General features: G+C 35.6%; 2 protein-coding genes across 9 annotated transcripts in view; both read right to left on the bottom strand.

The window, feature by feature from the left end:
• LOC105558533 (thyrotropin-releasing hormone-degrading ectoenzyme-like) overlaps positions 1-4,642 on the bottom strand; it is a 9,196-nt gene extending 4,554 nt beyond the window's left edge. For 3 of the 7 annotated variants that reach the window (XM_012006264.1, XM_012006269.1, XM_012006268.1), the window contains exons 1-6: positions 3,118-4,075; positions 2,144-2,584; positions 1,782-1,965; positions 1,351-1,504; positions 1,054-1,147; positions 517-848 (exon numbers count right to left, since the gene is read on the bottom strand). In XM_012006264.1, coding sequence (XP_011861654.1) covers positions 517-848; positions 1,054-1,147; positions 1,351-1,504; positions 1,782-1,965; positions 2,144-2,584; positions 3,118-3,566 — 1,654 coding nt within the window. In that variant the 5' untranslated portion in view covers positions 3,567-4,075. Of the gene's footprint in view, positions 1-516; positions 849-1,053; positions 1,148-1,350; positions 1,505-1,781; positions 1,966-2,143; positions 2,585-3,117; positions 4,076-4,481 lie in introns of those variants that run through there. The other 4 variants (XM_012006265.1, XM_012006266.1, XM_012006270.1 and 1 more) reach the window with 4 other exon arrangements.
• Positions 4,643-5,377: 735 nt separating this feature from the next.
• The window catches only part of LOC105558532 (tachykinins), a 71,926-nt gene continuing 64,798 nt past the window's right edge, over positions 5,378-12,505 (bottom strand). The window contains exons 2-7 of one of the 2 annotated variants that reach the window (XM_012006262.1): positions 11,303-11,495; positions 10,929-11,198; positions 10,347-10,604; positions 9,912-10,137; positions 8,907-9,140; positions 5,378-7,568 (exon numbers count right to left, since the gene is read on the bottom strand). In XM_012006262.1, the coding sequence (XP_011861652.1) occupies positions 7,558-7,568; positions 8,907-9,140; positions 9,912-10,137; positions 10,347-10,604; positions 10,929-11,198; positions 11,303-11,494 (1,191 nt within the window). In that variant the 5' untranslated portion in view covers position 11,495 and the 3' untranslated portion in view covers positions 5,378-7,557. The remainder of the gene's footprint in view (positions 7,569-8,906; positions 9,141-9,911; positions 10,138-10,346; positions 10,605-10,928; positions 11,199-11,302; positions 11,496-12,505) is intronic. The other variant, XM_012006263.1, reaches the window with a different exon arrangement.

Below are 12,505 nucleotides of genomic sequence, written 5' to 3'. Positions count from 1 at the left end.
AATTGGGCGGTAGGCCAGCCTAAAACAACGATTTTTAATAATTAATTACTCGTTAACTATTACGAAAATTGCAAAATGGTACAGGACTTTTCCGTTCATCTCGATCCGTTCTACCTTCTCAAAAATTTTGTCGGATATGGAAAGACTCACCCTGTATAATTTCGCACATCAATATATTTGATCAGTAATGCATTAAGTAGTATGTTTTATGAAAAAAAACCATGTAAATTTATAAATATAAAAGAAGACCCACCAAAGCACCCACAATGTCCGCTCCTTCATGCAGAAGCCATTTTAGTATAATATGTAAAGTAAAACCAATTCTTTGAAACAATTTCATCATATATTTAAATTAAGAAATATATATTGCAAATTGTAAACCAAAAGCTATTATGTTCTCATTATTTTTGACAATGCAGATGCAAATCGTATTTTACGAACTTTCAGCAAAAGTTATTTGTGTGTACATACAACGGTCTCCTCGAAAATTAAGAAAATTACTTTTATGATGCTTACCTGCTTGCTGTGTGTTGATTATTATCCAATCAGTCGAATTTTGAATATAAATAGTCTTATTGGATGATGTTATCCACATATTAATATTAGGGCGCATGTTATTAAAATTGGGATTACGTAGAGTGGTAAATGTTACAGGTATTCCCATCGATTGATACAGCGTACTTTTAACGAAGATTTTCACTTGGGAAGATTTCTGTTGCACCACGTTCAGCACCGGATAATTTATCAACTGAATCCATGGATTCATTTTATTCCTTACGTTAAAAATGTATTGATTATGCGAGGGATACAAAATAAGTAATATATCCCAAAAATCATCAATGATAAATCTAGAAAAAGAAGACCATAACTATGATGGATATAAGCCACAAAGTTAAAATAATAAAGTATTCAAAATAAAGAAAGAAATATGTTAAAATAACGAAATGACATGCGTAAGTATGTCAATATACATATATTTTATTCTTTGAAATTTGTTAATTATGTACAACCTGTTTAAATTGACGTTTACAGAAAGTAATTTGCATTACTTACGGTATATTTTGTCTTTTATTAAACAGTTTCTCAATGACGTCCCAAAACATCTTATGACCCACAACATGGTGCAGCATGCGCATTATAACAGGTGCTACGATGGTACATATCGTAAACAATGTTGAGTTAATTTAATTTTGAAGACATTTATTATAATATACGGAGTATTTAAATTCGTACAAATAGCTCTTTCTTCACACAAAGAATAATTTGAAATTCAGATTGCAAGAAGACGTTTTTTTTATTATCTTCCTCTATTTACGTTTTGCTTATAATTGTATAATTGCAAATGTCTACCTTTGATGTAATACGAAAAAGGAGAAAGTGAACTTAATTCAGGATCGTAAGCTTCTGACGCAAGTGGCTTCATAATGGAATTAGTATCCAGTCGGAGAGATTCTTGTTGAATCTGGACGGTAAACAGATCACTTATTCGTAAATCTGGATAAAACTGAAAAAATTTGACACAATTGATTGATGAAGGGATGATCAATGAAGGAAAACATTTGCATTGTTTATTTTAAAGGTAAACAGAAGATTCAATTTTTTTACAACACTTGTCGTAAATACTTAAATCTCCGATTACTTTCTACAATATTACTACAATCACCACATAATAATCTCTAGTATCCCAAAATTTGTGCAAAATGTGGATAACGCTGTATAATGTTAAACACTAATATGAACACTTGTGTAAATAAACCAGTAGAGAATAGTTAAGAATTTACATTGTTGATGGCTTCTATCGTCAGTAACATAACCATTCCTTCAGTAAACCACAAATTAGACCATGAAGAATAGCTGGTCGAATTATAAAAACATTGATGAAATATTGTACGTGTTATTATTCGCGCAACATCTATTTTGTGTGTAATAGTATCCAATTTCTCATCATAAATTAGAGCAGCTTCTCTAGAAATAATTTATAAATTCGAAATAGTAATTAATATTGAGCAGTAAAAAGTGTTATTTTGTTTCACTAGTCTAAATATCTTATATTTCTTTATGTAGAAATAGTATCTTTTTTTCTAGGTTAAAATTATTCATTCCTGGTAAGTATCTTTCTTTCTAATTATACCATATGTATTACCTGTAAAGATTAAAACCCAAATTATTTATACTGTCATGACGAACGCTAGGTACTGCAACATGGTATATTTTTTCAAGCTCTATGGGAGGTTTCCATTGAGATTCCACTTTTAGCGTGATATTTTCAATAATTGTTTCTGCGTAATTTAAAAGTGATGCTGTCTGTTGTCTGTAGTAAAAACTGACTTCTTTGACAGGCCTTTGGGAGGCATCGGTTATCAAAATCATGATAAGATAAGGGGGAATTAAAGGAGTTTCTGCAAATTTCACACTCGTTATGTCAGACAGCGTTGTTGTCGAATTTACAGGCATATTCGTTAAAACTTCGTGTTTCCCAAGATGCTGTATAAATAATTTAAATGTGGCCTTGAAAGTGGATTGGTCCCAACATGGAAATATTCGTCGGGCCCCAGTCATCCGGTTCAGTGATGCAAGCAACCATCTGTCATAATTTAATGATATGTTAGATAATGATGCTCAATGAGTGTCGACTTAACAATTTAGCATATTACAAACATAAAACTTTAATTTAGGAGAGATAGGTGAAAAACAATTTCTTAACGTGTGCCGGAATGTTATTATATATTTCAACTATAATTATGCCATTGTATTTTATCACACTTGTGTAATTGTACTTATAATAATTAAACGTTGGGTATGGAAAATAATGGTAGATATATGTTAGGAATTTAAATCCAATGGAACATAATCATATTATTAGGTCTATCACTACACTGAGAGACCCATTTTGTTGAATGAAACAAAATTTTGTAGGCTCAACTAAATTTCTTGTTTGGTTATGATCAAACAAATCTTTCAAGTTTTTCCATGGTATCAAAAGGAAATGATAAATATTTTATACATTAATGTAGAATTATAATTATAAGAAGTCCAATATTTTTGAACGGTTGTGGTCTTAGAAAGTACTTTCTTTTACATTTTGTACTCTTTTTGTTAGTATTAACATTTACTCACATTTGGTTTCCGTTTTCATTTGTATTTGAAGTTTTAAACAGATCTACTTCGTCATTAAACAAGCTGGTAGAAAATTTTATGAACAACGCGTAAATCCCACGTGGCAACTGTTCAGTGAAATAGATGGTCATAATATCATTTTTATGTTCGTGATGTGTCGTATTTAGAGATGGTAAACCCTTTTTACGAAGCGGACGAAGCATTAATGTTTGTATTTTTATTTGTGATTGTGACGAGTGGAACTTTATGTAGTCCGTTGGCTGATCGAGTCTGATGTCAATAGAGCACGAGCCATCGAAGAAACCGTTCTCAATTGTAGATAAATTTAATTTAACTTCATAGGTTACTGGTATTACGTAATACAGTAATTCGTGTTTTTCCGTTTCATTGATATTTGCGCAAACGTATGGCGTGCAAAAATATATAATCCACCAAATCCACGTACTCATCGCTATTTAATGATTTCTTCTATAGATATCTGTAAAAACTTTATTATATTCTATAAGACATTTCTTAATACAAAATATAGTTTGTAGATCCTTCTATCATTGTAGTGGTTCGCATCAGTTTCAATTCTTAATAAAATTTTTATGCCGACGCTTTCTTTCCGCATGCCTTAGGATAACGCGGATAGTTAAGATGTGTAACATTTCCCGATGCCAATCTGTACTGAAATTCTCTAACGTCACAGCAATAATCGTCGCTACCGCTATTTGACGTTGCACAGCTTGTTTATCGCATAATATAAAGGTGCGTACAAACTAAGCAAACGGTGAAGAACTATCATCGAAGAAATTTACCGAATTTGCTATCCATTACTATCATCAGTAATTTCTTGCTTCATGTAACAATGTTCGATTAATTGAAATATTTCTATGGTGAATATTAACAAATATCTATTATAATGTCATTTGGTAATTGTACTATTGCTTTATAAAATAAATGTCTTAGAGAAATATTTTTACTTTGTCCTGCATTGTATTTTGTAGGTTAGACCTTTTTTTCTCTTAATTTTTGTTACTTTCTAATGAATACAAAGTGTATTTTATTTCACAAATGTAGGTCTCTCGTTTCAATTAAATCATCCAAATTCAGACTACATGACGAGATCGTGATAAAATATAAATTTGAAATTCCCTTTATATCAATTTACAATATACATATAATACAACGTATACAACAATTGACGCGACAGTATTATGTACTTTAATTTTAGGGAAAAAATTGTTGACTTCGAAAGTAATATTGACGAAAAATGAAAGTGCTCGTTAGGTATACTCGTTCTTTGAAATGGTCTTTTTAAAACGTTGCTAAATTTTCAAAGTGTTACACGTTATAGGTATACTGCTTTTATAATGACTCACCTATTATGAAAATTATGTCGCGAGTAGGTGCAATTCTTTGTTTCACTGTTAACTGTGGTTAAAATACCTCATCACAGTAAGATTTTAATACTGAAAATATACTGTCAGTGTAATCGCGAACCTTCTACCTCGAGAAATCACCGAGATCTGAAGCACTGGACATGTGTTGCTGTCATAATATAAAGCACGACAACGGTGGGAAAGTCATTACATCTAGTGTTTGTCAACCGAAGCATACCGGGTGTCAAAAGAAGGATCAGCATTTTAAGGACAGATAGTAGAAGTCTTGCTAATATTTTCGGTATTTTTAGGACAAATTGTGTTTTTACAGTGGATAGTAGGTTTATGAGAGGCAGTAGGCTCTGCACACCCTATGGCCATACCGCTTACTAACCCGCTTTTTGTCCTGCAAGAGTTTTGTAACGCATCTCTAAAGAGAGTTGCGTTTAGTATTACTTTAGTTGTTTGTCTTATTGGTAGATCTCATCTTAGTTAAAGATTGCCACGAGTCAAGAGACTAATTCGATGTGTCAAGGAAAGAACGAATGAACGATTTTTGCCGTTCCCTAAATTGCTGCAATTATTTGTCAACTAACACGCGTTAGATGTACGTAAATGGGTACTTAAATGTTTGGAAATATGTTACAAAATCATTCATGACAGCCATTTATTGATTATCGTTTATGCTAATTACAATCAGAATTTGCAACGTTTTCATGGTAATTTTTCTATGTTTCTCACTCAATTCGTGACGAATCCAGAAAGATTTACATAACGTCGAATGGAAAAAAAGTGTACGACTTCTAATCAATGGTACATGGTTAATTAGGCTAAATGTTCGCAATTATATATTTATAAGATAGTTAAAGAAAGGACATGAATAAAACATTATGGGCTATAGAAATATTAGAGCCTGAAGCAATTTATTATTTTATAACAAGATATGCAACAAACATAGGTACATGACAACGTAAATCTCACATACTGTATGATGGAAATTTTTAAGTTATAATTCCTTTCAACAAGAAATTTATTATATGCAATACGCTATTATTACAACATTGTAACATTCGCGTTACTATTAGAGAAAATATATAAAAATTAGTAGAAATTAAATGTGAAGCAAAATGTTTCAGATCAAGGTTACTGAAGAGCGTCTCTGCAGGATCAGATTTAAATTTCTTCTCGTAGAGCGCAACCAATGGCCACAAAAATAATCACCTTCTAACGTCAATTAATTCTGCATCTCGTTTGAAGAAACGAAAATAAAACGATACGGACAATAATTACAAATACGTAATCGTATCTACGATAACAATTACCGATTAACATTCAGAGAAAAATATAATTCCTATCTATGTCACGAGATACGCTAGATATTTATATACTATTCAATCTTAGCTTACACGCCATCTGTTCCCCGTTTACATTTTATTTCTCGAAGTCGAGAACGTGAAATTACTTTGTCGTAATTGTGCCGATATGTGTCCATAAATTAAAATAGAACAAATCCTGCACGAGATTTATATAAATACACCGAGTGTGTTCCATAAAAGATTAATAGTAGAAATGCACTTTTCCATGAATTTCAAATCGATTTTTCCTTAACAACAAAGTTACTTTATTTACGTGATTTTTTTAAGTCTGCTTATTCAATTGCTTATGCAAATTTAAGAATTTAAATGCTTTTCGTAAACTTAATTTTAAGCATTAATTTTAACTCTTGCCACTTGTCAATTTAAAAGCAACGTTCTTTTTAAGTTTTATTCAAACATTTTCATGTTTAAGATATTCAGTGTCCCAAAATTACTACCAATTTTTATTTGAATCTCTTTGTTAACGAATAATCATTTTTACAAATTCATTCAAGAATGCATCACCACTATGATTGTTACACTGTACATCCTGGTATAAATTAACAATAATACTGATAGGCATCTTTTGAAAGACTTCGCTGACATGTACAATTATAATCGGCGGAAGATATCTTCGTAGTATAATCTCGCTAATTACACATCGCCAGTATAACGTGTCGTTTGCAACACAGGTCGGAGGACTTAAATAGTGAATGCATGTAAGTAAAAAGTTTTCGTAACTATATTAGATCACAAGTTAAGAGCTGATTTTCATGTTTCAATTAGTAACGAACTTTCTTGTTTCTGATTAATGCACACAGTCTTTATTTAAAAAATACACAAAATTCAGCAGTATTGTAGTTAAATATTTCTACTTAAACATACAATCTTTTTTAAATACAAGCTTATTTAACATTTAGAAATTCAGACATTTTTATGGATCTAATTTTAAGCATGTCCTCTTTACCCGTTAATAACAATTTCTTTTTACAGAAATTTTAATTTAACACGTAATACAGTACCACAAGTACTTAAACATTGTTAACGTAGTTAATTTTGGTTAAAATTTCCGTATAATTTAGTTGAAATTCATTTCAGATTTATGTGTTTTTTTGATATGGAAAATTTGTCGTCAATTATGACAATCGTAAAAAGTATTTCTTCTTCACGTGTGAAACCCCTCGAAATATATCTTGGCAAGAGATAAGTGTAGGACGAAACAAATATATTCAGACAATTTAATTACACGTAAATGTAATTTTCTCACGGAAGAGTTGTTCAGGAAATCGCAGCAAGAGTTTCGTGAAATACTGTTTATGAAACACCATCGTAGAACTCTTCTTCCGTACATTGTGCTCATACGCTTCGAGTTTACGCCCTCAGCTGCGATTGTATCTGCAACGCGCAGCTTGCGACCTGCGTCCAACGCACGCAATTCTGAATCTTATAATAGCGGCGAAATATAAGTGATAGCGTACGTATAGCAAGCTACAGTGACTAGACCAAGATCGGCTTATGATATATAAAAATAACTATAATACGAAGCCTTAATTAACGGATTGAAAATCAATAGACGACAGCATTCTTCCACCCATCATCATAACTGATAGACGCGTCATCTTTTCTTTTTTTTTCTCGTTCTTAGATTTAGCTACATCGGTTTAATTATTTGGAGGAGACGTCTCGTAACAGTTTCGTTACCGTTTCTAAGAGCTGCTGTATTATTGTGAATCTGAAACACAAAGCGGAAAATAGTATTTATGATATATCTTCCAAGTATTTGCGGAATCGACATTATATTCTACAGTCGCCTATTTAGTATCAATTACACGGAGAACTAAACTTTTTATCTAAAAAGAGCGATTCTTGTTACTACGCAATTAACAGGCTTATTTTATATCTCGTAAAAGAGAGTCTCTACGTTATCTATTTACTTAACACTTTTCGATTAAAATCAAAAACTCTTGGTACACACTTGCATAATACATGTAATGTGTATGTGTGTGTATGTGTGTGTGTGTGTGTGTGTGTGTGTACATACAATACCACGACACCAATAAAAAATTATATGTGCAGTCGAAAAAACGTTTAAGGGAATATTTAACGTGTACTTTCTTAGGTAATTAATTATTTGATCCTTATTATCCCATGCAGCACGCACGTCTAAAAGACATCTTTAGGACGTCTTTAAGTCGTCTTTTAGACATACATATTTGAAAGACGACCTAAAAATACGTATTGTTTGGGATCTCTTTTGAACGAAAATAAAACAGCTAAATTTATAGATTAGATGTTGCGATCCAAGACTGATGAAATGTTTACGCAATTTAATTGGAGTAGATATAACAGAATTGTGCATAACTGGTTTTTATAAACAGTCAAACTGTCATCCCAAAGTTAGAACGTAGAATTTTATCGCTATTTAGCGCAATCATCTGCGCACAATGGTGAGCAACTTTTCGATGACAATATGCCGCGGGGAAACTTTTAAAGCGGACCCTTGCGCCGCTATTGTCCCACAGTTGCGAGAAAGATAATCCATAGCTTTGTTCTAAATGTCACTTGACACCCGTACGGTCGAGGAAAAAAATATTTTCACAGCATTAACAGTGCGGAATAATTCTTAAACGGGTGATTACGAGTGTTAATCATAGAATGTAGAAGAAGCGTAGAATTCAGAAGCGGTGGGTAAACGTTTTATTAGTAAGCGAAAAAATAAAATGTACCGATATACATTACAAGTATATTGATTGTGGGTACACTTAAAGTGCTCGATGCGTTGCATGCAAAATAAAAACAAATATAACATATTTAGCATATCAAGAACTTCTGCGAATGCTTTATTGTACGTTGTACGTGGAAGATTTTAGCGAAGGGAGATAAAACTTCTTTTAACTCGACGCCTCTTTATCACTTTTTCCGCCAACGCATTCCAATAACCAGCTTGACGCTGGATAAATACTTAGAAGCACAACCGGCCATTAGGCACGCGCGAAAGACAAAACGAAGCGAGAAGGAGAATCGCGACATGAATGCTTGCCACTAATTGGCTGTCAGCTGATCGGTTTACCTAATGTTGCTGGCGAATCCCCATCCACGCCGATCCTTTCGGTGTTATCAAACACCCTTACGAACGAGCCGTTGTCCTCGTACGGAGCTCTCGCCCACTTTTTGCCTCTCACCCCCACAAACATCCCCCGTAACTCCCATCGTGGATTTTTCTTACCGCGCATCTCAAAATATCGGTAGGGCGATCGCTTTTCGACCTGGCACAGGGCTAGAGCGTGTCTTCTATCGCCCACTCCTGCTCGGGGGAAACACAACGTGGGCCAGTGTGACCATTTCGGGCTCAAAATCGCACGGCGAGCAAACGCGAGCGGACAAGGGAGGAAAAAGCAAAAGGCTTGTCGTCTGTCGTCTCGCTACAGAATTTATTCGGAGGTGCATGAATAACAAGACAAATATTTGGGAAGCCTTCGTTACGCGTGCTCTCCACTTGGAGATGGAATATCGATCGACTATATCGTCTAGTGGCGTTAACAAGGGGCATTCGGGAAGCGTTTAACCTGTTTCATAAAACACCCCGGAGCGTGGAGCGATATAAAAACGAAAGAAAATATTTCTCATTGCGTTACAACAATGTTATTTAATTAAATACATATCGGCGATAACCGCGATAAGGTTACTCCCGCGCGCCAATAGTTTTTATTTCGTTTCGGTTAGCCAGTAGTCGCGTCTCGAGCTTCTCAAAACCTCTCTCTCGTGTAAAAGGAGGAACATTCGCTAACTTTCCGCATTAACTACTTTTCATATTAAAATCCATACTAAAGACAACACAACCTTCGATATATTATAATAATTATAGCAGGATTTATGAAGCTAAGCTCGCACGAGTTTCGAAATAAATAGCCAAGTATTTATTAAGTTATTAATAAAATACTCATCTTACAAACGCATTATTTTGTAAGACCATTAATGATTGTAGCATGAACGTTCCACGAAGAATCAATAACAAAGTTCCAAAGTCTTCTCCCTTATTTAATTCTTACAGATCGCATAGAAGCATTGACTCTACCTTCATATTCGTTCAGTGATCGGCTTCCAAAATCCATGCCGGTCTCAAGTCTTTGTCCTACATTCCTCTTGCCTCTCATACCTTGAAAACCCCTCGGTGCCCTCTTGTCAGTGTCTTTCTTGCCCCTCATCCCTTGAAAACCCATTGATGCTCTCTTGTCGAAATCCACGTCGGGATCTATATAATCTATATAATTTTCAAAGGCGTCCTTCTTGCCTCTCATGCCCTGAAACAGTCATTGATTAAATAGTCACTAAAAGTTTTTTGTTCTTTCATTTTTTTATCAGTGTTTTGCATCAATTAGTTGACTCTGTTAAAGGTAAACTATTGCATTCTTTCGTAATAATCACAGCGCAAAGTTATTCGCATATATACTTGCCTTTCTTTGATTACGCAATTAATTGAGCAATTGAACTAAGCACTTGATTGACTTACTTGGAAACCCATAAGGGCGCGTTTCTCAAGTTCCTCGATCTCGTCAAGCAATGCTTTCTTGCCTCTCATCCCTTGAAATCCCATAGGGGCCCTTTTCTCCCACTCCGCTGGAAATTCTTTCATCTTATCGCGCATATCTTGAGCTCCCATAGCAAGCAGTCTCTTTTCATAATCTTGCGGATACTCGAAAATGTATGTTTTCTTCCCTCTTGTACCGTAAAAGCCCATCGCGGCCCTCTTTTCAATCTCGCTCAACACCTGCAGTTTGGCATTTCTCAGTAAAATATAAAATATACACGACGACGATTCAATTTCAGGCAGATTAAACTCCGTCAATTTAAGAGGCGCGCGACTATTTGAAGCGCTTGGACAGCCAGAAATCTTTTCATGCTGGTTACGCGTTCTTCGAGAAAGACAAATCGACAAAGTCAGAGAAAGAGCGAACTAAGTCTGTAATTTGTAACATTCACTTTGTCAACAGCCTCGTGTTCAAGAGGAATCTTATAAGTTAGAAGTCGATCTATCACCGCCCTAAGCTCTCCCAGCGTACTAATCCAATTAACATTGAGTAATCAAGCTCACCTCTTCCAAAGACTTCTTCCCTCTCATTCCTTGAAACCCCATAGGTGCACGTTTATAGTATTCATCCTCCAGCGCGGCCTTCTTGCCTCTCATACCCTGAAAACCCATTGGCGCTCTCTTCTCGTAGTCCTCGCGGAAGTAGGAGTCTTCGAAATCAGGTATCAAATAATCCTTCTTCCCCCTCATACCCTGAAACCCCATCGGCGCTCGCTTGTCAAACTCGTCGTGCAGGAGATTGTCTTCGGTGTCGGGCACGTTCGAGTCCTTACTCTGTAATCACCGGAATCGCCCTCTCAAAAATAATTCGAAAGATACAAACTAGACCCGTCTTTCCTTCGCGTTAATTTTAATAGAAAAGTTTAACAGTGGCCTACCTGAAAATCCACTAACGCTCTTTTGGAAAACTCGTTGTGTTCTGCGATCGTGGGGATGAGGTCCTTCTTGCCGCGCATACCCTGAAATCCCATAGGCGCCCGTTTGGCGGACGCGGCATCGTTGGGGGACGATTCTTCCGCGAATGACGAACTAGTCCAGACTGCCAGGAAGAGAACCGAGCTGATGAGCATTCTGGAAGATATCGAGGATGAATAATAATCAGTGTCTACGAAAAAGGATTCATTATTACAATCGTCTCTCTTCGAGACTCGTACTCTGGGGGGAAAAAAAGAAGACAGTTGGCAACCCATTTTGGGGCTCACAATTGGTAATCGAGTTATTTGGATTGTTCGTAACTCCAATCTTTTACGAATTTTACTCCGCACTGAAAGCAAATCTGGTGAGATTCAACCAGTCGTCTGTTAGAAAATGGACGAATCAGGATTCCTTTAGGATTTACCCAGTGAACTCTATACATACTGGAATGAGTGATCTATAGTTCTGGCTGTTGCCGAGAGAGAGGTGCGTTTGGGTGAATTCTTGTCTCCTTCTAGTACTACCTGATTGGATAATCGCATATAAGTGACGCCCTTCTTCCCGTCACTTATATGCGACTATCCAATCAGGTAGTACTAGAAGGGGACAAGGATTCACCCAAACGCACCTCTCTCTCGGCAACAGCCAGAACAATAGATCACTCATTCCAGTATGTATAGAGTTCACTGGATTTACCAGATGCGTAGCGAAGTCTAGCAAACTTCTGGTTATGAAATATCGAGCCCTATCGTGCTAACCAGAAATTCTGTTTGGTTCAGCCAAAATACATTCTATCATACATGTCTTGTTGATACAATCAAAGCATTTTTCTCAGTGCGCGTAACTAAAGTCGCGATTAGCTATACTATCTACAGGGTGTGTCCTAATACCCGTATGTCCCGTAGATGGTAGATAGACCGGGGCAAACTGAATAGAAAAGTCCTATACCATTTTGCAAAATTCGCAGTAGTTATCGAGAAATTAATTTTAATGTCTGAGCGAATGAGAGCGTAGAAGGCGGCAGGCCGGACTCGGCAGGCAACGGTGGGGCATCATCTAATAGCGAGAGGTGGAGCGGCGCGCCGAAAAAAAGTTGTCACGCAGCGAGTGGCGAGCTTTTTTGATAACTTTTTTTTCGGCGCGCCGCTCCACCTCTCGCTATTAGA

Source organism: Vollenhovia emeryi, unplaced genomic scaffold (assembly GCF_000949405.1).
Source record: "Vollenhovia emeryi isolate VEMERY1.0 unplaced genomic scaffold, V.emery_V1.0 DF939335.1, whole genome shotgun sequence".
NCBI lineage: Eukaryota > Metazoa > Arthropoda > Insecta > Hymenoptera > Formicidae > Vollenhovia > Vollenhovia emeryi.
The sequence above is the reverse complement of the archived record's forward strand: the minus strand, read 5'-3'. Positions and strand labels throughout refer to the sequence as shown.